This window comes from Malus domestica, chromosome 02 (assembly GCF_042453785.1).
Source record: "Malus domestica chromosome 02, GDT2T_hap1".
Lineage (NCBI taxonomy): Eukaryota > Viridiplantae > Streptophyta > Magnoliopsida > Rosales > Rosaceae > Malus > Malus domestica.
In genome coordinates, this window is record NC_091662.1 from 14,392,795 (window position 1) to 14,417,432 (window position 24,638).

General features: G+C 42.1%; 6 protein-coding genes across 7 annotated transcripts; 3 read left to right on the forward strand and 3 right to left on the reverse strand.

The window, feature by feature from the left end:
* The first annotated feature begins 2,083 nt into the window (after window positions 1-2,083).
* Window positions 2,084-11,832, forward strand: LOC103402979 (uncharacterized). Of its 2 annotated transcripts, none has more exons than XM_029091908.2 (9): window positions 2,084-2,292; window positions 2,471-7,776; window positions 7,866-8,113; window positions 8,190-8,334; window positions 8,728-8,929; window positions 9,010-9,345; window positions 9,442-9,561; window positions 9,733-10,424; window positions 10,718-11,832. In XM_029091908.2, the coding sequence occupies exons 2-9, from the start codon at window positions 2,662-2,664 to the stop codon at window positions 11,363-11,365; spliced, it is 7,506 nt and encodes a 2,501-aa protein (XP_028947741.2). In that variant the 5' UTR covers window positions 2,084-2,292; window positions 2,471-2,661; the 3' UTR covers window positions 11,366-11,832. The 2 variants fall into 2 exon arrangements, with proteins under 2 accessions (XP_028947741.2, XP_070671950.1); XM_070815849.1 differs by having other exon boundaries at window positions 2,103-2,292; window positions 8,731-8,929.
* Window positions 11,833-12,354: 522 nt separating this feature from the next.
* On the reverse strand, window positions 12,355-13,429 carry LOC103402995 (ethylene-responsive transcription factor ERF109). Its single transcript, XM_008341790.4, has one exon. The coding sequence runs from the start codon at window positions 13,307-13,309 to the stop codon at window positions 12,743-12,745; it is 567 nt and encodes a 188-aa protein (XP_008340012.1). The 5' UTR covers window positions 13,310-13,429; the 3' UTR covers window positions 12,355-12,742.
* A 1,148-nt stretch (window positions 13,430-14,577) lies between these two features.
* On the reverse strand, window positions 14,578-17,819 carry LOC103403003 (pentatricopeptide repeat-containing protein At2g04860-like). The gene is made up of 2 exons (XM_070815851.1): window positions 15,025-17,819; window positions 14,578-14,936 (listed from the first exon to the last, which is right to left on the reverse strand). Exons 1-2 carry the CDS (start codon window positions 17,669-17,671, stop codon window positions 14,854-14,856), a joined length of 2,730 nt encoding a protein of 909 aa, XP_070671952.1. The 5' UTR covers window positions 17,672-17,819; the 3' UTR covers window positions 14,578-14,853.
* Window positions 17,820-18,132: 313 nt separating this feature from the next.
* Window positions 18,133-21,451, reverse strand: LOC103403014 (probable calcium-binding protein CML20). Its single transcript, XM_008341813.4, has 7 exons — window positions 19,884-21,451; window positions 19,535-19,655; window positions 19,371-19,407; window positions 19,263-19,290; window positions 18,773-18,925; window positions 18,552-18,654; window positions 18,133-18,427 (listed from the first exon to the last, which is right to left on the reverse strand). The coding sequence occupies exons 1-7, from the start codon at window positions 19,884-19,886 to the stop codon at window positions 18,363-18,365; spliced, it is 510 nt and encodes a 169-aa protein (XP_008340035.1). The 5' UTR covers window positions 19,887-21,451; the 3' UTR covers window positions 18,133-18,362.
* Window positions 21,452-22,421: 970 nt separating this feature from the next.
* On the forward strand, window positions 22,422-22,844 carry LOC139191214 (uncharacterized). Its single transcript, XM_070811789.1, has one exon. The coding sequence runs from the start codon at window positions 22,422-22,424 to the stop codon at window positions 22,842-22,844; it is 423 nt and encodes a 140-aa protein (XP_070667890.1).
* A 393-nt stretch (window positions 22,845-23,237) lies between these two features.
* Window positions 23,238-23,681, forward strand: LOC139191219 (uncharacterized). Its single transcript, XM_070811793.1, has one exon. It carries the CDS (start codon window positions 23,238-23,240, stop codon window positions 23,679-23,681), a length of 444 nt encoding a protein of 147 aa, XP_070667894.1.
* The last annotated feature ends 957 nt before the right edge of the window (window positions 23,682-24,638 follow it).

A 24,638-nucleotide genomic window follows, 5' to 3' on the forward strand; every position in this document is an offset into this window, starting at 1 on the left:
ATTGTAACTTTGTTCTTACCAGAAAGCACTTGGGGGGTAGTGAGTCATCAACTTTTTACTGGAATGCCACTAGAAAGTGTTATGTGGCTTGTAGTAGGTTAGTCTCCATCACTTGTCACTTCAATAGTAAGCACCTGGCTTACATTTTGGCTGAGAATGCTTCAATTTGCCTTTGGGCTTGGTGCTGAGCTTCAGGCAAATCCCCTTTTAGTTGGCACCCTTGGGCTTCCCTTCATTTAAGTTCAATGTTCAAATATTAACCCAAACACCAAGTCTGCATAGTGAGGAAGCTCATGCTACTCATGGAGTGCACTCTTCAACTCCACATGCTGAGTATGGCATAGCAATACTGACTGCTATCTCGTGGTGGCACGACGTGCGTCAAATGTCTTGCACTCAAGTGACGCTGGCGGTGAGATGGAACATGAATATGCCCTTGAGATTTGGCGAATATTAATGGAGTGTAGAAATCGGTGCCAAAGTGTCTCAAGGTCTTGGAGATGCTTATATCTTCGTTTGTTTGTGGGTTTGAGAGTGTGAAATGTGAATAAAGATAAGATATCGTGATGCAAAAATGGAAGTAAATGGTTGGTTATTTGTAATTGTTGTTTTTAGGTTGGGTAATAGGGCGACTAAATTTAGAAATTAAATTTGCAAACTAAATGATGTGTCATCAAAATGAATGAGCACGTTTATCAACACTTAAGTAATAAACTAATCATCAACTTCCATATCCTTTAATTTCCAAAATTTAGTATACACATTTAGTTTCCTTAGCATTACCCTTTCAGTTTACTATTGGAATCCGTGATAGATAATTTGAGGTTTTAGGATGGTTAAATTCTCAAGCACACATAAGGCTATGCCAAAATTAATCTAATACTTTCTTTAGTTTGGAAAATCGACGTTGTTTATCTCTCTACACACACACACACACACACAAGTTCTTTTATAACAAAGTGACTGCCACCACCAGCTTTATACCATTATCACCACTGTTCTCGTTGCCACTGCACATACCACCGCTACTAACTTTATTTCAAATCACCATACCCCACTATCAACACCACCATACCTGCGTAATTGTCGTTGGCATCATCACAACCGCCATCGTCACAATTATCTTAGTTGCCACTACCACTGCAACTACCAACCTTACATTACCACTTTCCTTGCCACCATCATCGCCACAATGCTCTGTTGCAAATCACATATCACTATTGCTACCCCTACACCTCTAACCAACACACCCCACTACTGGGACCACCACCATACATGCACCATTAATCGTCATCGTCACCACCATCACCACCACTATCGTAACCATAGTCACCACGTACCACTGCAACTACTAACCTTACACCATTGTCAGCACTGTCTTTACCACTATTGCTACTAGTACTTCCTCGACCGTCACTCCTACCCCTACACCCCAACCAGCACACTCTACTATTGGCACCACCACTAACCTTCACCATTGTTGTGGCCATTACCATTGCTACATTATTTTTACTCACCATCTAAATTAAAACATAGGAAGGTTCTGAGGATATAACACTTTATCCTTGTACAAGTACTCAAATCTCTCAATTGATGTGATACGTTGCATTATCCTTATCGTACACAAGAAAAACTATTCAATTTTATAAATTGCAGAAGAAGAAATATAGACATGTACTTGAAGATGTGGATTAAATGCCTTCAAAAAATACACACACACATATATATATATAGTGAAGGAGTTTACCAAAATGGTAAACGGAGGAGTCAAAAAGTAAGCTACCTACCATTGTTGTTGTTTTATTTTTATCATTTTATCCTTATTTAAGACAGATTTTTCACGGAACGACCAAAATGATTGATGATAACAAACTCAATGACCATTTCTATCGATTTCAAACATCATGAATTAAAATGAGGAGTTATTGCCAATCTTAAAGACATTTTAGCTATAAAGCCCCAGGCAGAAACACAAAATGTACTGACCTGACCCCACAGTACGTTCATAAGAGGGCGAGAGTGAAAAATCAAAATCAGAGAAGTCTAGGGGGTGAACATATAAATAATACAAAATAAAGGGAGCAAACAAGAAGACAAAAAAAAAAACCATTCCTTATTTTCCTCTCCTCTCGTGCTTCTAGCTAATTTTTCGATTTTTTTTTAATCTCTCTTCCCTCTCCTTCTTTTTCTCTTTCCGGTGACAGTAGGGCTTCTTCTATCTTACGCTTTCGCACTCGTGTTTTCTCCGCGGCGCACGTTAACCCCGCCGTTCTCTATCTTGCGCTCCCAGAGGTAAGCTCCTTATCCTACTCTCCCTTCCTCTTTCCTTTTGATCTCCTTAAATTCCGTCACTGCGAAACCCTAATCGAACAATAATCGCACTTGAATTTGGTGTTGTTTACAAGCATTACGAGTTAATTAGGTTTATTAAAGGAGCAATTATGTGATGATTGATGTTTTGATTGGGCAGGGTTAGGGAGAGGCTCTAGGGTTTGGTTTTGTGATTAATTAATCCTTTTCTGTGAGATCCGCGGAGGGGGAGCAATCTCTGATTTTCGATATTTGGGCGGGCGGGAGAAGAAAGCTAGGGTTAGGGTTTTTGATGCGTTGGCAGAAATCAGAGCCCGCTAATTTGATCGTAGTGTGGGTCGGACGCCTGAGATGGCTAATCCCGGAGTCGGTGCCAAGTTTGTGTCAGTGAATCTGAACAAATCCTATGGGCAGCCTTCTCACCATCATCACCATCCACCGCATCATAGCGCTTATGGGACGAACAGGGGGAGGCCCGGTAGTCATGGCAGCGGAGGAATGGTGGTCCTTTCCAGGCCTCGCAGTGCGAACAAAGCTGCTGGGTCGAAGCTTTCTGTTCCACCCCCCTTGAATCTGCCTTCGTTGCGCAAAGAGCACGAGAGATTTGATTCGTTGGGCTCAGGTGGTGGTCCTGCAGGCGGAGGGGCTGCAGGTAGTGGGGCGAGGCCTACTTCATCTGGTGTGGGGTGGACGAAGCCTACTGCCGTTGCTTTGCAAGAGAAAGAAGGGGGTGGGGATCATGGAGGAGCTGATGATGCAAATGACCAGACTTTGCATGGTGTTGATGGGGTGAGTAGGGGGAACAGTGTGGGGAGCAGTGTATATATGCCACCTTCAGCTCGGCCTGGCTCAGTGGGATCTCTCCCTACTCCTGCATATCAATCGGCTGAGAAAGCACTGCTCTTGAGGGGCGAGGATTTCCCTTCTTTGCAGGCTGCTTTACCTTCTTCGTCAGGGCCTTCACAAAAGTCAAAGGACGGTTTGAATCAGAAACAGAGGCAAGCTGTCCGTGATGAATTGTTGAATGAGCAGAGCGATAGTAGTCATTCTAGTTTTCTTGTTGACATGCGGCCTCAATTGCAGACTTCTCGTCATGGTGGACAGAATGAGAATGGCAGTGAAAGTAAGGGTTTGGGTGGTGATCGAGCATCAGAGCAAGTAAGGAAGCAGGATGAGTATTTTCCAGGTCCATTGCCACTAGTACGGTTGAACCCAAGATCAGATTGGGCGGATGATGAGCGTGATACAAGTCAAGGTTTTACAGATCGGGGCAGAGATCACGGGTACTCAAAAACTGAAGCTTATTGGGATAGAGATTTTGATATGCCCAGAATAAGTGTTCTACCACACAAGCCAGTTCATAACCCTACGGAGAGGTGGGGTCCGCGTGACAGTGAAGCTGGAAAGGTTTCTTCCAGCGAAGTCCCTAAGGTGGACCCATACGGCAGAGATGTAAGAACACCTAGTAGAGAAGGAAGGGAAGGGAACTCATGGAGAAATACCACATTTCTGAAAGATGGAAATAGTGGTCAAGTTGGAAATGACAGGAGTGGTTTTGGTGCAAGGCCATCGAGTTTAAACAGAGAAACAAGCAAGGATAATAAGTATAGTCTGACATCTGTTCAAGAAGATAATTTTGTAAGGAGGGATGGATATAGACAAGGAGGGAGACAGCCTTGGAACAATTCTACAGACTCATATACAAGCAGAGGGCCTGAATGGAATAAATGTGACCGGTATGGCAGTGAACAACAAAATAGATACAGGGGTGATGCTTTACAGAGTAGCTCAGCATCCAAACTCTCATACTCTGTAGGTGGTAAAGGGCTTCCTGTCAATGATCCACTGCTCAATTTTGGTAGGGATAAGCGCCCATTCTCGAAGAGTGAAAAACCTTATGTAGATGATCCTTTCATGAAAGACTTTGGAGGTACTGGTTTTGACAGCCGGGAACCCTTCTCTGCCGGTCTTTTTGGAGTGGTTAAGAAGAAGAAAGATGTGATTAAACAAACTGATTTTCATGACCCTGTTAGGGAATCTTTTGAGGCTGAACTTGAGAGAGTTCAGAAAATGCAAGAACAGGAGCGACAGCAGATCATCGAGGAACAAGAAAGAGCTGTGGAGCTAGCTCGAAGAGAAGAAGAGGAGAGAACACGGATGGCTAGGGAGCAAGAAGAAAGGCAGAGAAGGATGGAAGAAGAAGCTAGGGAATCAGCGTGGAGAGCAGAACAAGAACAACTTGATGCCATGCGAAGAGCCGAAGAGCAGAGATTAGCCAGGGAAGAGGAGAAACGGAGGTTGTTTTTGGAGGAAGAAAGGAGGAAGCATGCTGCTAAGCAGAAGCTTTTAGAATTGGAGGAAAGGATTGCCAAGAGGAAGGCTGAAACAGGAAAGACTGGTGGTAATTCTTTGGCTGATGCAGATGAGAAAATGTCTAGGATGGAGAAAGAAAAAGATGCCTCCAGGGCAGCAGACATGGGTGACTGGGAGGATGGTGAAAGAATGGTGGAGAGGATCACAGCCTCTGCATCTTCTGATTCAAGTTTGAACAGGTCCTTTGAGATGGGTTCTAGGTCTCATTATTCTAGAGATAGTTCTCCTTTTGTGGACAGGGGAAAACCCGTTAATTCATGGAGAAGAGATGTGTATGAGAATGGGAGCAGCTCAAGTTTACTTCTACAACACCTGGATAATGGCCATCATAGTCCCAGGCGAGATTCATCTGTTGGTGGGAGAGCTCCTTTAAGGGAAGAGTTCTATGGAGGTAGTGGATTCATGTCTTCTAGCACTTACGACAAAGGGGGGATTTCTGAACCTCTCATAGATGATATCACTCATTTAAGGGGGCAGAGGTGGAACCTTTCTGGCGATGGGGATCATTATAGCAGAAACATGGAGATTGAGTCTGAATTCCATGATAAACTTGTTGAAAAGTTTAGTGATGCTGGATGGGGGCAGGGACGTGTCCATGGCAATCCTTATTCTCCTTACCCTGAACAATCATATCCAAATTCTGATGCAGATGGGCCTTATTCCTTTAATAGGTCGCGGTATTCCATGAGGCAGCCTCGTGTTCTTCCACCGCCATCACTGGCTTCCATGCACAAAACCTCCTACAGGGGTGACATTAACCGTCCTGGCCCCTCAGCTTTTCTAGACAATGAGACCCAGTACGATCATGCAGCTAGAAGTGAACCTACTGTGCAGACAGGGTATGATACTAATCGTCCTGAGAATATTGGACAACCTGAAATAATTAATGTCAAACAAGAAAACATGGGGAGTGAGAAGCAGAAACTGGACAGTAACACCACCCCGAGGTGTGACTCGCAATCATCTCTTTCTGTGTCTAGCCCCCCTAGTTCTCCAACTCATCTTTCTCATGATGACTTGGATGAGTCTAGAGATTCTTCAGTGTTATCTGCTCCAGGAGATGGCAAAGAGGTTCCCTTGTCTGGGCAAGAGAATGAACCTCTTGTATTACCTACCAATCCTGGACAAGAGAATGTGATGAATGCGTCTAGTTCTATCTCAACCGGTGATGATGAAGAATGGGCTGTTGAGAACAATGGGCATCTTCAGGAGCAAGAAGAATATGATGAAGATGAAGATGGATACGGGGAGGAAGATGAAGTGCATGAAGTAGATGATGAAAATATTGATCTCACCCAGGAGTTCGATGATGTGCATTTAGAGGAGAAAGGATCCCCTGACATGGACAATTTGGTCCTAGGCTTCAATGAAGGTGTTGAAGTTGGAATGCCAAATGATGAGTTTGAGAGAAGTTCAAGGAATGAAGAAGGTACATTTGTGGTGCCTAAGGTTGCATCTGGAACTGTTGAAGGACTGGGGCCATTTGATGGAATTTGTACTGATGAACCGACCCTTCAACCTATGGATGGGTCCTCCCAAGTGAATGTAGGTAGTTCTTCCAGAATGTTCCAAGAAACTGAGAAGGCAATGCAGAATTTAGTTATTCAGCCTAGTAATGTCTCTCATATGTCACCTGCAACTGAACGCGTGGAACATGTGGATGCTTCTAGTAGTTCTGGGCCATCTTCTCAGCTTCCAGTTACATCTTCAGTTAGCTTTACCTCCCATTTGTTGTCCAGTCAGGCTGTCATGCCTACATTATCTTCTGTTCCTAATCAGACAGAGGGACCTGTTAAGCTTCAGTTTGGGCTGTTTTCTGGTCCATCTCTGATACCATCTCCAGTCCCAGCTATACAAATTGGTTCTATACAGATGCCTCTTCCTCTGCATCCTCAGGTTGGTCCGTCTCTCGCTCACTTGCACCCGTCACAGCCGCTCTTCCAGTTTGGTCAGCTAAGGTATACCTCTCCTATTTCCCAGGGAGTACTGCCTATGGGTCCTCAGTCAATGTCTTTTGTTCAGCCCAATCTTCCGACCGGGTTTTCTTTGAATCAGAGCCCAGGAGGTCCTCTGCCTATTCAAACTGGTCAAGGAATTTCTCAAAATATGAAAAATGATGCTATGTTGAGTTTGGTGAATGATCAACCTGGAGTAACTTGGAGGCACTTGGATGCATCACAAGATAATGTATCAGAAAAGATAAATTCAATGCCCGCCGGAGAAACTGCTGAAACCTCTGTCATGGTGCAGCGGGGACCTGCTGTAACCCATGTTGGTGATAGCAGCTCAAGGTCTGAGTCCGTTTTTCAGGCGGAAGACCAGAGACACAATAATTCGGTTGGGAAAAACTTCGGTGGTTTTTTTGGTACTCGGGAATCTCAAGGTCAGGCTCAAACTGGAGCAGAGCCATCTCAATCAGTTATTAAAGACAAAGATTTTAGTGGGCCAAGGAATCATGGCCCAACATCTGGTGGCAGAGGAAGAAAGTATGTGGTTACAGTTAAAAATTCTGGCTCACGATCATTTCCAGTTGCTGAGCCTTCTCATTTAGAATCTAGTGGGTTTCACAGGAGACCTCGACGCAATATGCAGCGAACTGAGTTTCGAGTTCGAGTAAGTGCTGATAAGAGGCAATCTACAGGGTCTGTATCTTCCAACCATGTTGGACTGGACGAGAAATACGTCTCTGGTAGGGGTTTTGGGCCTTCTGTAAGAAGTGGGCCTAGGAGAGTAGTCTTGTCAAATAAACCATCACAACTGATGTTCGATTCAGAGGGTGTGAGCCCAGGTCCACGTAATTCACAAGAAATAGATTCTGGGAGCAGGGCTGAAAGGGGAGCTGGAAAAGATGCTTCGACAAAGAGTCAGAATGTCCCGCAATCTGGAGAGGGAAATCTTAAAAGAAATATTCATTCTGAAGAAGATGTTTATGCTCCCCTGCAAAGTGGTTTTGTGCGTGTCTTTGAGCAACCTGGCATAGAGGCTCCTAGTGATGAAGACGATTTCATTGAAGTGAGGTCAAAGAGGCAAATGCTGAATGATCGGCGGGAACAGAGAGAAAAGGAAATCAAGGCAAAGTCTCGGGCTTCAAAGGTTGGAATGCTTGTAGTTTCATTTTGTATTTTGCCTTGCATTGATTTAAATAGTATTGCTTAATTGCTTTTATGTATTCATGTTATCAGGTTCCAAGAAAACCTCGCTCTACTTCAAAAAGTAGTAGTGCCTCTGCTAACTCAGGTAAAAATTATGCACTGGCAAATGGAGAAGGAAACTGCAGTCACTCTGATTTCGTTGCCTCGGAGGGACGTGGATTGAATATGGAAGTATCAGCTGGTTTTAACACTAATGTGGTGTCTCAACTGTTGGCTCCAATTGGCACTCCTGCCGTTAAAAGTGATCCCCAAGCTGATATTAGATCCCACACAATCGGGTATTTGTTCGTTTTGAAAAACCATTTAAAGCCAGTAACTTAATACATAGATTCCTAATCATCTTTTTATCAACAGGTCACTGAACACAAGCTCCCTTCCCGTAGTATCAGGTAGTGTGAAAAATCTTGGGCGCGGCTCAATTGTTGACGACAAAAGTAAGGTCCTGGAGAATGTTCAAGCATCTTTGGGCTCATGGGGTAATTCACGGATCAATCAACAGGTGTGCAAACCAATTATGTTCTAGATCTTGGCCTTTTGTTTATCATAGGTTTTTCATTTTGGTTCTGAATAGATTTGGTAAGGTTACTGTTTTATTCTTTGTTTCTTCACCATTTGTTTTCATGACTCATATTGGGTGCTTTTATTTGCACCCAAGCATATTTTTGTTTGTTCTGGTTGTGAAACTTCACTATTCTCGTTCTACTTATGGTTTAATTTACCTCATGTGTTCCATTATTGCACCTTTTTTGACACGCAAGCGTATATACGCTTGATTGTACTGATGAAGCAACATAATACGACATAATTCTTTCTTCCAAACCCCCCCCCCCCCCCCCCCCCCCCCCCCTCTTCTCTTCCTCTGTATGCTGCCTAACTGATTGACTTCATCCAGCAGGTTATGTCATTGACACAGACCCAACTTGATGAGGCTATGAAGCCTGGGCAATTTGTGTCTCATGGTTCTGTTGGAAAAATTACTAGCTCAGTTTGTGAATCCAGCATGCCATCTTCATCACTGTTGACAAAGGATAACCCATTTTCTTCTGCTGCAAATCCAATAAATTCTCTGCTTGCTGGCGAGAAAATCCAATTTGGTGAGCATGCTAAAAACCTCGAGAGTTTGCTAAAAGTTGCATTTGTCATTTTTCTGATGATTTTATTTTCCTATATTCAGGTGCAGTCACGTCTCCAACAATACTTCCTCCTAGCAGCCGCTCTATTTCACATGGAATTGGTCCACCAGGGCCATCTCGGTCAGACATGCAACTCTCCCACAATCTTTCTGCTGCTGAAAATGATTGTGGCCTTCTCTTTGAGAAAGAGAAACACACTGCTGAGTCTTGTGTTTATTTGGAAGATTGTGAATCAGAAGCTGAAGCAGCTGCTTCAGCTGTTGCTGTTGCAGCCATCAGCAGTGACGAAATTGCTGGGAATGGTTTGGTTGCTTGCTCTGGTTCGGTTGCAGATACCAAGACTTTTGGATCTGCTGATGTTGATGGGATAACAGCAGGTGAATACTTTTGTTTTTTTTTTGGTGTAGTGGCGAACTTTCCTATTCTCCTATAATGTTTATTATCTTATTAGAATGATTTTTAATCTCTGGTAGCTGGAGCCGGTGATAAGAAATTAGCCAGTCAATCAAGGACTAAACAGTCTCCAAGTGTTTCCCTTCCAGCAGATCTATCTGTGGAGACCCCAGCAATCTCATTAATGCCACATTTACCAGGTCAGAATAATTTCTTTATAACCAATTTTGTTTTGGCCGCCCTTCCCAATAATGTTCAAGGTGCTGATATAGACGGGATAACAGCAGGTGAATGGATTTTTTGTTTTAGCAGTGAGTGTTGCCTTTTCTTTTGATGATTCTTCTAATATTAGAGTTTTTAATCTTTCGTAGGTGGAGCTGGTGATCGACAATTTGCCAGTCAATCAAGGGCTGAAGAGGCCCTTAGTGTTTCACTACCAGCAGATCTATCTGTTGAGACCACGCCAATTTCGATGTGGCCACCCTTACCAAGACCTCCAAATTCTTCAGGCCCAATGCTTCCACATTTTCCTGCTGGCCCACCTTCCCATTTTCCCTTTTATGAGATGAATCCCATGATGGGGGGTCCTGTTTTTGCTTTTGGACCGCATGACGAATCTGCATCTACCACCCAAGCACAATCCCAAAAGACTAGTGCGCCAGTTTCAGCACCACTTGGGACGTGGCAGCAATGCCATTCCGGAGTAGATTCATTCTATGGCCCTCCTGCAGGTTTTACTGGTCCTTTTATCGGTCCAGCGGGAGGTATACCAGGTGTTCAAGGCCCTCCACACATGGTTGTTTATAACCATTTTGCACCTGTTGGACAATTTGGACAAGTTGGCTTGAGTTTCATGGGTACTGCTTATATCCCATCAGGAAAGCAGCCTGATTGGAAGCACAACCCTGCATCTTCCACCATGGGGGAGATGAACAATATAAATATGGTTTCTGCACAGCGCAACCCTACCAATATGCCTGCTCCGATCCAGCATTTGGCCCCTGGGTCACCGCTCCTTCCCATGGCTTCACCTTTGGCCATGTTCGATGTTTCTCCTTTCCAGGTAATATTTCAGCCTGTTGACCTAATATATCCCCTTCTGCTTAGTAGTTTTAGGTTTTGCAACATAGTGCGCTTTGGGGAATAGTTCTCTCTGAAGAGAGTGGGAAGTGGAATGCTTTGAGTAGTAGATTTGGTTCCTTTCAGAATTTGTTAAGGATACATGAATCTATAGCGGGTGCAGGATGATAAATATGTTAAAATTTTAATGTATTCCTATTTGGTGGCGAATAGTTACCATACTCTTTTTTTTTCTGGAATAACAACTAACGAGTTTGTAAAAATTGTTGTCCCCAGCCTTCTCCTGATATGTCAGCTCAAGCACGGTGGCCCCATGTTCCTGCATCATCTCTTCAGTCTGTTCCTCTATCGATGCCAATGCAGCAACAGACAGACGTTATACTTCCTTCTAAATTTAGCCGTGGTCCTTCTGACCAAACGTTGCCGGCCAACATGTTCCCTGAGTCCCGGACTTCTACATCCTTTGATAGCAGTTGTAATTTTCCTGTGGTTACTGAAGCCACTTCCACCCGATTTCCAGATGAACTGGGTTTAGCAGACCCTACAAGCTCCAGCAGCACTGGGGCTTCAACACAGAATGTTGTCACTAAGAGCTCATCTGTGAGTAGCACGGTAGATAATGCCAAGACTGATGTTGATCAGAATCTTGGTACGAGTGCTAGTGGACATAACGCTAGTAACACCAACTCTCAGTCTTCTATGCACAAGAGTAATATCCCAAACCAGCACTATGGCCATTCGTCTTACCATCAGAGAGGTAATGCTTCGCAGAAAAATAGCTCTGGGGGCGAATGGTCCCACCGACGAATGGGTTACCAAGGAAGGAATCAGTCTCTGGGTGCGGAGAAAAACTTTCCAGGTACTAAGATGAAGCAAATATACGTGGCTAAACAGACCTCAATTGGGAGTTCAACAGCGTCATGAGGAGCCACATAAAATGAGCTGCCGCCTGTTGGGTTCGAGAAAAAGAATGCACGTTGAAGCGGTTGTTCAGGAATAAAAGATTTTTGGTTGTTTTTTTCGCAGCTGCTATTGCACCGGTAGGTGCAGTGTCTAGCATTGAGATTGAGATTGAGATTTTGTTGAGAGATATATAGGTGATAGGGTATGCTGGTTTTCCCGACGAAGGTTTGCAGAAACGGGCAGCAGGTGATATGATAGGAAACTATGGACCTGCCTGGTGCTCCATTAGGGAGAAAAAGGGGATGATATTGAAGTACTGGTTCTTGTTGACAAGGGAACTTTGTGATATTATTTTCATCTGTGGTCCGTCGATCGGGTTTCGATGTTTGAAATCTTTGTTGGCTGCAAACCGAACTGTCAATTTATTGAAGAATTTGATGTACTAAAAAACAAATACCGTCATAATCCAGGTAACATTCTTTTTGCAATTTCTGGTAAATGGTAAATGTGGCAGTCGAGGGATGCTTGTTTCCCCCTTCTTTTTGACCTCACTTGATCTGTATTTGTATGTAATTTAAATTGTGATAACTGCGGTTGAGTTTGGAGTAGGCGTTGTTTATATTTTCGCCCTTGGGAATGAGTTTAACGTGAAAAACAAAGATGGAGAAGTGTCGTTTAAACGGTGATTGTCACACACAGGCTTAATTATCACGTGATGAGTGTTGTAGAATAATGCGGGAGTGTGGTAGGGTATGATTTCGGTTACAATCAAGTTCTTGTCTTGGTTCAAACTTGTGACCGCATTGCTAGTGGTTCAGTACGAGGAACGCCGTACAGTAACATATTGGCGTACCATTCGAACTTTGACCATTATGTTGACACTTTTTTTTTTATTGAAAATTTCGAAGGCATCAAAATTTCATGTACGACAGTACAAAAAAGTTCAAAATTTCAAGTGGTTTTGACACCAATACTTGTGAGTGAATTTTCCTTATAGTGCGAAAATGATCTTAAAAATAAAATTTTTAATCAATTATATTATGACACGTAGTGTAATAAGCTATGTTCATAACGCATCAAAAAACTTCTTCAAAACTGTCGCGCCCAGCAAAAAAGGCACAAACACTAGTTTGTGGGCTGCCATATATACGCCAATAGGTCACCATCTTGGAGGAAGTCCTTGTCCCGCATCTTCATGACCAACGCCGCTTTCTGCCATTGCCCCGCCGCCGCCAATTCCATATTCTCTGGTTGCGTCGCCAGGTTGACTTTGACCTGATCAAGCTTCCTCCTCCTCCTCCATGACCCCCATTTTGCTAATTTTCTTTTGCTTTTTGCTTATTATCGAATCCTGGATTGGTACCGGCATTAGCACCCGTTCCACTACTAGAACTGTTGTTACTCAGTGACAATGTTGCCGTCCGGGTTCAATGGGAAATTGAGCTTTGCCCTGTTCCCGCGGAACTCGACGGCGGCCTTGTCGTAAGCCCTGGCCGCTTCCTCCGCCGTCTCGAACGTCCCGAGCCACACCCTGGCCGCCCGCCGTGGGTCGCGAATCTCAGCGGCCCATTTCCCCCACGGCCTCTGCCTCACGCCCCTGTACTTGTTCTTGCTCTTCCTCGTAGTCGCCACATTCATCCCGGCAAACCCGGTTCCTAAACTCAGCTGCGGCTTCTTGGTTCGATTCGGCAACGTTGGCGGGAAGTAGTTGCACCCGAGACACCCGGGTATCCCGCACAGGCGACACGTGTCCCCGTCTAGTAAGACGGCCAGCATGTCCTTCTCCTGTTGTGCCGGTTGGCCCGCTGCCAATTGCGTACACGTGGCATTGTAGACGGCAGTCATTGGCTGCGGGTGCTCAGGGGTAGGCCCGCTGCTGCTTCCACCGGAGATTACGTGCTTGAGGGCGGCGACCATGATGCAGTGCTCCTGCTCCTGCTGTATCCGACTCATACGGGAGGGCATTTTGGTCCAATCAGTCTTCGCTCCAGGGATAGTTTCGGAAAAATACACCGAAAATCGAGAGAAGTTTTCAGTTCCTTGCGAGAAAATGAGGAGGACAACGGGGAGAGAGAGACGGTCTTATAGGCGGATCCAAGAGAGAGGAGAGAGGGTGTCGGGATCCACGTGTCGGTCACCCGTGCACACGATTAGATATTAGTTTCGGGGAGGTCTTTCACCATTCCGATGGGGAGGTGGGTGCCCACTGGTTGTCCAGCTCGACTTTACACTGCCACGTGAGTTCGTTGGCGTGGCGCCACGAGAGGTCGACAGCGCAGCTTTTCTCCTACGAGCTTCAGCCTTGGGTTCAGTGAGAGCTTGCCACGTGGCCTGAAAGGAAACAAAATTAGTTTTTGGAGTTTTCCTCCGTCCTCCTTACCGATGATAATTCGAACTTTCGAAGGATACATTCGTCTAAAAAGAAGAGAAAAACTTCGAGGAGAAACCTTTGGCAAAAATATGAAATGAAGGCTGTCACCGTGTCACCGTGCTACTCAACCAGAGATTTTTTAGTAGAACAGTACATGGACGGTATATCATGTCTTATTATACAAATAGTATGATATATGTATTAAAAAATTAATAACTTAAAAAATAAAATTTCTTACAATTTCTATAAAAACACGTGATGTATCATTCATGTTCCGATCATAATGAAAAATTTCTCGTACTCAAGGTTCCGTTATTGCATGAATACGTAAATGCATTAGGCAAAGACCGTGCCAACGTCTGATGATCTTAATTTATTGAAAATGAAGCACTATTAGATCTCGAGTTTCTTTCTCATAGTTTCGTTGCGGTGTGCACAAATTACAAATAACGCAAAAATTATCGCCTCGACTTTGAATAATAGCTGCTTCTCAAACCCGAGAGCTAAAATACGAGGCCGCATCATGTTGTAATTAGGCTGCATGGGGGAAGGAGATTATTCTATCATTAATGAATGATGGGATAACTCACGTATAAAAAATAAAAATAAATAAAAATAAAATTGCCTCTCAAAGATGAGTTTTGAGCCATAGGCCACATAATTTACAAAGAATCTCCTTAGCGTGAAAGAACGACAATAACTATGTAGACTCATCTCGTTAAAGGGAAAGAGCGACCACAACTGGAAGGTGAGGTAGACATGAGTAGTGTTTTTTGATAATTAGAAGTGTGAAGAAGACAGGAGTTCAATCTTTATGTTATACAAACGCAAGACACTCTAAACACTTGTTTGGTACGTAATGTTTAGATTGAAATGGAAAACTCTTGAATTTTAAGGTACGTTGAAAGTGAAAGTAGATAATTTTTCATTTGGGTACACTAAAGAGAGATGCTTTCTTTTTGCTTTCCTTGTTTTAGTACTACTAAGTGAACGCATCAATACACTTCCTTATCATTGAATCCAATTCCCATGACAAGACTAAATCCAGGTACTTTTCTCAGATGTCTTTCTTCCATCTCAGACCTCACTCTTTCAGCATCTCCCCACCTCCCAGCTGCTGCATACACATTGTAAAGCATCACATGCGATCTCGAGTTTTCCGGGTCCGATTCCGAAAGCATCCTACCAATTCTTTCGCCAAGTTCAACGTCCTCATGGATTCTACAGGCCCCCAACAAAGATTCAAGCATACTTGTTGAAGGTTTAAAGGGCAGTGCCCTAACAATGCCATAAGCCTCAGTCAGGTTACCTGTTCTTCCGAAAAGATCCACCATGCAGGCATAATGCTCGATTTCGGGTGATATCCCACGTTCCGCCATAGAGTTGAATACCAACCGGCCTTGCTCGACCAAGCCGCAATGGCTGCAGGCTGATAGAATACTTGAATATGTAATCCCATTAGGTTTTACTCCTGAAAGCTTCATCTGCAAGAAAAGATCTAGGGCACCTTCACCGTCCCCGTGCAGACCGTATCCATTAATCATCACATTCCACGACACGGAATCCTTTTCAACCAGCCCTTCAAACAGCTTCCTTGCACTCAATATGTTTCCGCATCTTGCAAGCATATTGATTAGGGCATTGCTGATAACCAGATCTTTGTCAAAGCCTTTTCGTATTATGTACGCCGTTACAGAATCTGCAAGATTGAGGCTATTGAGTTGAACACAAGCAGAAACTAAACTCAGAACTGTCACATTGTCGGGTTCCAATCCCATCCGAAGCAATCCACGGAAAAATGAAACTGCAATTTCACTATTTTTAGTTTGTATCTGCACAGACAAAAACGCATTCCACAGCGAAATATCCTTCATGTTTCCCGTTTGGAACTGTAACAGGCAAGAGTTAATGTTCTCAAATCTAGCATACATGAACATAAGTGATGTATGGAGAGGGGTTTCTTCTACAATTCCGGTTCTGAAGGTGACAGCATGGATAGACTTACCCTGTAATTGTGTGCGGCATGCTGGCAATAAATTTAGCAAAGTTACGTAATTTGGTCTCTCATCATCCTTTATCATTTCACCAAACAAGACCCAAACCTCATTCTGTAAATTGTGGTTTCGGAAGCCAGTCATCAGAGCATTCCAAGACACCACACTCCTTGTTGGCATGACTTTGAAAAGTAACGTCCCGGCATCAAGGTCTCCACAGTTGCAATACATGCTAATAAGTGAATTTCCCATAGAAATGTCAGAAGAGAACCCTTTTTTTATAGCGTAACCATGAATAGCCATTCCTTGCCCTAAGCTTTCCTTCTCACCGAGACTAGGGAGTATGCTTATCAGGGTGACTAGGTCCAACTGGAAGCCCTCTTTCTGCATCTGGTGGTAAAAGGCAACCGCCTTTTCCATCTTGCAGTGGTGCACACAACCGGATATTAACGTGTTCCATGTTATGGAATTTTTTGTAGGCATTTCACGCAGCAAAGTAATTGAATAGGAGAGGCGATGACAATCAGAGTAAAATGCCAACAGGGCATTTGACAGATTGAGATTTGAGAGGAAACCCTTCCTAATACTAAATGCATGCACAGACTTCCCCACTAAATCCGCCTCAAGTTTGGAGCAAGCAGAAAGAACACTAACGATGGAGACTGCATCTGGAACAAACCCTGAAAATTGCATTTCACGAAATACACCGAGACTTAAATTCCATAGCCCGTTGTACACGTACCCAGAAATCATTGAGTTCCACAAAAGAAGGTTTTTACTGGGCATTGGCTCGAAAAGATACTGGGATGAATCAGTGTCTCCAAGCTTGGCATACATTGATACAAGGGCTGTTAGGATTGGCAGTTGATTTTCTGATCCATGTTTAATAACACAAGCATGAAGGGACTCGCCGAAAGAAAGGCTACTGGAATTCTCACATGAGGGAATAACGGACACGAAAGTGACGAAATTAGGCTGCAAGTCAACCCGAAGCATACAACGGAACATCTCAAAAGCTGAGATGGCCTTCTGCATTTGTGTGTATGCAGAAATCATAGCATTCCAAACAACAGCATTCTTTTCCGGTACAGAATCAAACAAGTTTCTAGCACCACACAAATCCTCATCCCCGGCATACATTGAAATCAAAGCAGGAACCAAAAAATTATTCGACAGGTAACCAGATTTGAGAGCAAAGCAATGTAGGGACTTACCGGTATGCATACACCCCAAGCGAGTGCAAACAGGAATAACAGTGGCCAGAGTGCTCAAATTCGGCTTCAAATTCATAACGAGAATCTCCCCGAAAACATCAAACGCTTCCCAATTCAATCCGTTCGACGAATAACCAGCAATGAGTGCATTCCAAGCAACCAAATCTGGTTGAGGAATTCTATCAATCACTTGACGTGCCATCCCCATACAACCGGTTTTCGCATAGAAATCAACCAATGCAGTCTGTATAACAAGGTTTTGCTCGAACCCAGTTCTTATCACGACTCCATGAACCTCTTTCCCAGTCCTAATCACAGCCAGCGCCGCGCACGCCTTGATGACGAATGGAAACGTAAAGTCATCAGAAGGGCAACCGGAAGCCCCGGAATGGAGGTAGACATACAAGAGCTCATGGTATAAGCCGTGATTGCTAAGGTACCGGATTACGAGGTTCTGCAGGCCAAGACTTGGCCTTTGGATTTGCTGGAATAGAGAGAGAGCTAAATGTGAAGAACCCAGATGAAAACAGGACCTGACGAATTGCTCCACCAGAAAAACATCCTTAACAAGTCCTTGTACGATGAGAAGGGAGGTGAGAGGCCTCAAGCCCTCGCAGGTTTTGCAGAGGTTTAGCAGACGGAGGAAGTGGGGTGTTCTCGAATTGATTGAAGAATGTTTGTGTCTGACAAGAGAGAGAATCAACGGGGAAGAAGACAGGGTATTGGAGTGCCGGAGGAAGGAACTCATTACTCCATTAAAGTTCTGAGATTGGAGCCAAAGCTAGCCGTTGAGGTTTCTATTTGATCATCTGGGTTACCCTCCTTTAATATATTGAGAAAAGTATTCGGACTCGGATGCAAGAAGACATGTACATGAGGTGCCTTCTCTCGCTCAATTGGCTCAACCCACATATGCAAAGGCACGTCTTTGTTTGAACCGACTAAAGTTTTTGTTCTGATCACAGAAACGAGATATAACATGAGCCCCAGAACAATTCGACAATTTTCAAATGGAAAGGGTCTCCGAACATTTTATAATGTAAAGGTTAGGAAACTGTTATTCACGCTTCAAAAATGTCATGCAACACTATTCTCTTCCTCGTTAAATTTGAGACTCGAGGTTAGCGCAAGTGGCGAGTAAGAAAGGGGAAATGAGTTACGATTACGGTGAGGTCAAAATTTCGATCCCTTCCATCGTAACCAAAATAATAGTAGTAATACCATCAATCATCATTGCATTTTTCGTGAACAAATATTTAAAATTTTACCGACGTACCACCACCACGCTACAACACTAGGCATAGTTATATCCAAGATTTCTACAAAACAATGTCAAAGTGAAACGAAGGCTTTTGTTTAAAGTTATAAATACATCACACAGTAATTCTGCACGGGATCAGGATCTCGATATCACGCACAAGGCTAAAACCTTTCGGGTTCTAATACCCGTATGCTGTTCTCTTCATCATCCTGATAAACTCATCAGCATTAACTTCTCCATCACCTGTACATTTCAAGTCATAAGCTCTGGAATTAGCAAAATTATGCTCAATGATTTCAAAGCACGTAGAAGTAAAAGTTGAGGGTATCAAAGGAAGGACGGAAGGATTATATATTTAAGCACGTACGATCTCGGTCTGCTTCCTCAATCATCTCTTGGATCTCGCTGTCAGTGAAGTTCTCACCCAGATCCTTTGCAATGCTCTTAATGTCTGCTGCAGATATCTTTCCCTGAATTCAAATGCGGAAAGAATGGAATTAGGTATTGACAGATTGAAACAAAACAAGTATTTGAAGTTGAACCACTCCAAACTGAAACAAATTTAACGTTTAATAAGCAAAACAATACATTGCGATCTAGGTCAATGAGCTGGAATGCTTTCATGAGCTCCTCCTTTGTGTCCCGTTCTCCAATTTTGGCGGTCATCATGTGAGCAAACTCATCAAAGTCGATAGCACCACTGCCATCCTTGTCAACATCTGCAATCATTTGATGAATTTGCTGCAGAGAAACAACATGTTCATTCAACACACCAAACATAGAATACCAAGTAGAAAGAGAACTACTACGATTCTCAAGAAATCTAAATAATGAGTTTGTTCACTAGCCCCCCTCCCCAAGGATTTTAGAGTAAGGAAACCAACGGATGAAAATATTACTCAGCCTCACTACCAGGTTTTATTTGGACCCAAGAAGAGCGAATTTAGAGATAAAGCATACACAATATAGTTATTGGAAAACTGTACTCATGCATTACAATATCATAGGTATGGCTCTCTCACTCTTCATCACACTCAAAAACAGACCCTGAAAAAACGAGGATAACTAGTTACGTTACCTCTTCGGTCATCTCAAAACCGAGAGCCCTGTCACCGAAAAAACACATTATCAGCTGTAGACATTTACATGACAGGCTAATCACAAAGCACGAGTTAAGAACTCATACCTCATGGCAACATTCAGCTCCTTGGCATCAATAGTGCCTAAACAATACAACATGGTCAAAATAAAAAACTACGAATTTAATCAAACATTCTTATACAGACAATATAAGCCAACAACATCAAACCCTTCAAAAAAATCTTAATCAAAATACTAAATTTGCAGTACCCGAGCCATCGGTGTCGAATAACTCGAATGCCTCCTTAATCTCTTGCCTCTTTTGTTGAGTTAACCCGTGATGTCGCCCTCTGGGTTTCTCCTTCCTAGATGGCCCTCTGTAAAGGCTTGCCTATCAACCCATTACCAAATTCAGACAAAACCAAGTCAATCAAAACCCTACCCACCATCCAAAATTCATCAAATTCAAAAACCCAGATCCATATTTTTCAAACTCCATCAATCGATCAAATTAAATCGTTAAAAGTATGCAGTTTTCCCAAATAAGATCAACCAAACAATGAGCTAAAGATGTTGAAAGATTGAAAATTTGAGCTGGAAATTGCATTGAGATGCATACCATTGAGCGACGCGTGAGGTATGAAGGTCGAAGAAAGTGTCCTCTGGAGGAATTTGATCTTTCTTCGCCCAGAAGCTCTGAGAAGGCCTTTGAGTGCAATGCAAATCAAATTTGGGAAGAAATTTGATGGGTTTTTGGGTGTTTTGATACTAATTGGGCCAGAAATTTTATTTATTACGCGCCTAATTGTAGGGTCAACTGACATTTTGGAGTTGATGGATTGGGCTGGGCCAGGTTTCGGTAGTCCAGTTTTAATCGGCTTAATATCTTTCTTATTTTACGTTTATTTGTGTCCAAGTCGAATTTTCATCTTATAATAAAAATTAAATTAATAAAAATATCATGGTTATGGAAAATTTTAAAATTCTTTATCTCAAAATAGAAAACAAAAGTAATCTCAACATTGATGCAAAATTTCTTTTTAAATAACATAAAGCAATACTAAATACCTCTTAATCTAAGTAACATTTGTATTTAATATTGAAAGAGCTTCGATAATAAAGAATAAAAATCCAAATATATAAAAACCTCTTAAGAGAAACTACATGTAATTTGTTCGACAGAGATCAATGAATTTTGTCTAAAATGCTTTAAGAACTACTTTTAATTTATGCTTCTTGTGAAAAGATTGTTACATAAATTACAAGTCTTCTCTGTATCGTATGTGTCCAAAGGGACCTAAACTTTTCTATTTGTTTATAACAAGGTTAAAAAAACGCTTTGTTTATACCATATTTAGGGTCTCGTATTTAGACCTCGTATAAATACTCGAGGGACTTAAATGTAATTATGTGGTAAAGGAAATGGCAAATATGTAATAAGTGAGGAGTCCTTATTCTATAAAAGGACCCCTCACCCTCACAATTAGGAGAGGCCAATTCCTAGGCTCTCTCACCCCTCTCACATCCCCTTTTATATTCAGAGGTTCTCTCCCTCACATCTCAGATAAATACAATAATCAGTGTGGACGTAGTCCAAACCTTGGGGTGAATCACGATACATCTTGTGTTATTTATATTTCTGCAGATTCATGGTCGGATTTACGTTGTTCCAAGACCTCCGATTTTGTACATCAACACGCTTCATATATAATACAAAAGCAATGCAACCCCAAACAAACTATAGAATATGCTAACAAATTTAATTTTCAAAAGAATTACTAGTCCATCATGCACGAATTCAGGATTTGAAAACAGATGACTACATTTGCCGAATTGTTCAAATTCATAGCCACCAAAATGGAAGAAGACATTAGTATCTATGTAAGATCTCATGTATTGGGCTTTTCCTCGCAGTCAGAATGGTTGGGAATATATGTAAATCCGTAAATATTTGAAATTCGTAGATTAGACATCATATTTAAACACAACCTCTAATTCCTACATTCCTATATCAGAATTTAGGAACAAGAAAAATAAGAGTACAAAATAATAAGGAAGAGACAAAAACAAACAGAAAGAAGAAGTGGAAGAGGAAAAGCTTCAGGAAAGAAGAAAGAAGAAAGAAATATGAGAGAAGAAGAAACAAGAGTGCAGAAACATTAAGAGCAGAAAAGAAGATCTGCACCCCGAAACAAAATGTGGTCCTGTTTTTCTTTTTGCGTGGTTTAGGCTTAAGCCTATATATGGGTGGTTATATTTCTACCTAATTTTTGGTTGGTTTATAGCTTATCCGAGCCAGACATAGATTAATTGGTGCCCACCATCATCCATTAGAGCAACTCCACCCTTAGAGCCATCCCCCTAGGCAATCCACTATTCAATCCACCATGTGAACAATAACTGCCATAATGAACAGTAACTGCCTTTTGCATCTCCACCCTTGCACTTGAATAGCCCTGACAATAGGCAATAAAATATTATTAATTTTTTTTTTACAAAATAATACTAAATAAATTTATTTGTAATTTCGGATAAGATATTTTAAATCGTTCTCGTTGGGCCACGTGTCATTTACCCAAAACGACTATTATTGGTCATAGATTTCGATAAGATTTTTATTCAATGTCATCGTGCCACGTGTCGTTATCTTTTCAGAATCTTTGAGGAAAGATTTCGATCATATTTTAAATCGTTCTCGTTGCGCCACATGTCATTATCCAAAAAGATAATTATTGGTGATGGATTTCGATAAGATTTTTATCCAATGCCGTCGTGCCACGTGTCGTTATATTTTCAGAATCTTTTATGATAGATTTCGATCAGATTTTTAACAAATGACGACATGCCACGTGATCTACAACCTAATCATTTCAGAATCCTCCATATAATCCATCATCCATCCTTTTAAATCTCACACCAATTTTCTCAATATCTCTATCATTATTCATAGTTTCTGATTCCTTCTTCACCAAATCAAAATCTGTATCATTATTCATAGTTTCTACGTATAATGTCTTCTTTTTCAAGCATGATGTGGGATATCGATCAAGAAGAGGAATAATTGTTTAACCAATCTGAATGAATGTTCAATCTCCATATAACCCAAAATGAGAAGAAAGAGGATGAGGATCGGAGAAGGAGAGATGACGAAGCAAGAATGGCCAGAGACTCACATTCCCATCGAGTCATCCAAGCTGTAGCTCAGATATGCAGGCCCACCCGTTCCAAAAACCTTGATAGAAGCAGACAACAACGAGGTGAGGAGCTGTTGGACGATTATTTTGTCCATAATAGTGCATTTCTTGATACGTACTTCAAACGTCGTTTTAGAATGGAACGACATTTGTTCAACAAAATCATGATTGCTGTTTGCAACCATGATTCTTACTTTGTGCAAAAGAAGGATGCTTGTGGTGTTATGGGTCTCTTTCCCAAGCAAAAAATTACTGTTGCGCTGCGAATGCTTGGGTATGGAGCATCTGCAGACCAAGTAGATGAGATAGCGATGATGGGGAAATCAACCATTCTTGAGTCCCTGATGAGGTTTTGCGGAGTAATCGAATCTATCTACACCGCATAGTACCTCCGGAAACCTACTCACATTGACTTGGAAAGGCTTCTGAAGAAGGCCGCGATGCGAGGTTTTCCTAGGATGATTGGGAGCATTGATTGTATGCATGGGATGTGGAAAAACTGTCCAAGTGCATGGCAAGGCGCTTATGGAGATAGAAAATGAGCAAAAAGTATCATTTTGGAGGAGGTGACATTTTTTGATACATGGATTTGGCACGCCTTTTTCGGGGTTCCGAGAGATCAAAATGACCTCAACGTCCTTGCCCAATCCCCAGTGTTCAATGATGTCCTACAAGGAAAGGCACCAAAAGTCACGTATGAGGTCAACAGACGTATGTAAGACGGGCCATACTACTTAGCTGACGGCATTTACCCAAGGTGGTCAACATTTGTCAAAACAATGCCACGTCCGCGAAGTGCAAAGGAAAAACACTTTGCAAGATGTCAAGAGGGGTGCAGGAAGGATGTGGAGCGTTGTTTTGGTATCCTCCAAGCTCGCTGGGCGATCGTCATGGGTGCTGCCAGATTGTTTGATATAGAGTCGCTTCGATCCATCATGATGACGTGCATCATTCTTCACAACATGATTGTGGAAGATGAGTACGATTATGAAGCCGTTGATGAATATGAGCCAAGCACGATGAACAATTCAAGAACACGTATATATTGTGCTCATGACGCCACTGATGAGCCCGTGCAACATGAGCCATTAGAAAGGGATGGACGTTACAATGAAAGGGTCATTCAACGATATACTACATTTCAAAGGCCAGACATGCACAATGCTTGGCAAAATGACTTGATAGAGCACCAGTGGGCATTGAAACAAGCTGAAGATAATTAAGTTCATTTAGTGTGTTTTTTATTATTTGGTGTGTTTATGTAATTTTATTTGGTGTGTTTTATTTTAGTTCATTTAGTGAGGTTTTTATTATTTGGTGTGTTTATGTAATTTTATTTGGTGTGTGTTTATGTAATTTTATTTGGTGTGTTTTATTTTAGTTCATTTAGTGAGGTTTTTATTATTTGGTTTGTTTATGTAATTTTATTTGGTGTGTTTATGTCATTTGAATAAAGATTCTCTTATAGTATAAATATATTACCATATTAAATAAATTTATTCTCACTTTAAATAAAGTACTAAATTCAATAAATTTGAAACAACATAAAATACTCAATTCAATAAATAATAAATTACAACCCAAGGTGATTGGAAAACTATGGGCTCTGATTACAAAAAGTACTCTAATCATCATCACTTAACCAATTTGTGGTGCTAGGATGATCTTCTCTTGTTGTGCTAGGACCATCTCCTCTTGCTCTCGCTTCTCTTGCACGCCTCCTACGCACCACATCCTCTTTCTCCGACTTCCAAAAATATTTAGAATTTGGAGACTTCCCTTCTAAAGGCGTGTTCATAATCTCACGATCTCGTTGAGCTATTCTTTCTTCTCTAACCAGTTCCCTTTCTTGCCTAAGTAGCTCTCTTTCTCTCTGATTAGCTTCAAATTCTCTCTCAACAGTTGCAGCTTTTGCCTCATCTCTAGCCTTATCAGCCTCAAATTTCGCCATTTCCCGCGCCAAAGTCAATTCACTATGGCGAGTAAGTTCTTCCATGTACTTTGCATAATCATGCTTGGAAGCACTTCCTTTTCTCTTTGAAGCCTTCTTACCTTGAGGCCTAATTGGATAACGGGTCAAACCCGACGCTTGTTCAGGGATGGGCGTTTCGGGCACTTCTTCTGCATCATCTTCATGCGAGCCATTATCAGGTGTAGAGTATAGCGAGGTGCTGTTCATA

Coding starts and splice junctions, on each gene's coding strand:
- LOC103402979 (XM_029091908.2), top strand. CDS start 2,662: ATGGCTAATCCCGGAGTCGGTGCCAAGTTTGTGTCAGTGAATCTGAAC. Junction 8,930..9,009: donor TGGCGAGAAAATCCAATTTG/GTGAGCATGCTA, acceptor TCCTATATTCAG/GTGCAGTCACGTCTCCAACA. Junction 10,425..10,717: donor TCGATGTTTCTCCTTTCCAG/GTAATATTTCAG, acceptor TGTTGTCCCCAG/CCTTCTCCTGATATGTCAGC.
- LOC103402995 (XM_008341790.4), bottom strand. CDS start 13,309: ATGCCCTCCCGTATGAGTCGGATACAGCAGGAGCAGGAGCACTGCATC.
- LOC103403003 (XM_070815851.1), bottom strand. CDS start 17,671: ATGAGTTCCTTCCTCCGGCACTCCAATACCCTGTCTTCTTCCCCGTTG. Junction 14,937..15,024: donor GGATCTTTTCGGAAGAACAG/GTAACCTGACTG, acceptor GGGGGCCTGTAG/AATCCATGAGGACGTTGAAC.
- LOC103403014 (XM_008341813.4), bottom strand. Junction 19,291..19,370: donor GAGCTGAATGTTGCCATGAG/GTATGAGTTCTT, acceptor TTTCGGTGACAG/GGCTCTCGGTTTTGAGATGA. Junction 18,926..19,262: donor GTTTTGAGATGACCGAAGAG/GTAACGTAACTA, acceptor GTTTCTCTGCAG/CAAATTCATCAAATGATTGC.
- LOC139191214 (XM_070811789.1), top strand. CDS start 22,422: ATGGCCAGAGACTCACATTCCCATCGAGTCATCCAAGCTGTAGCTCAG.
- LOC139191219 (XM_070811793.1), top strand. CDS start 23,238: ATGCCACGTCCGCGAAGTGCAAAGGAAAAACACTTTGCAAGATGTCAA.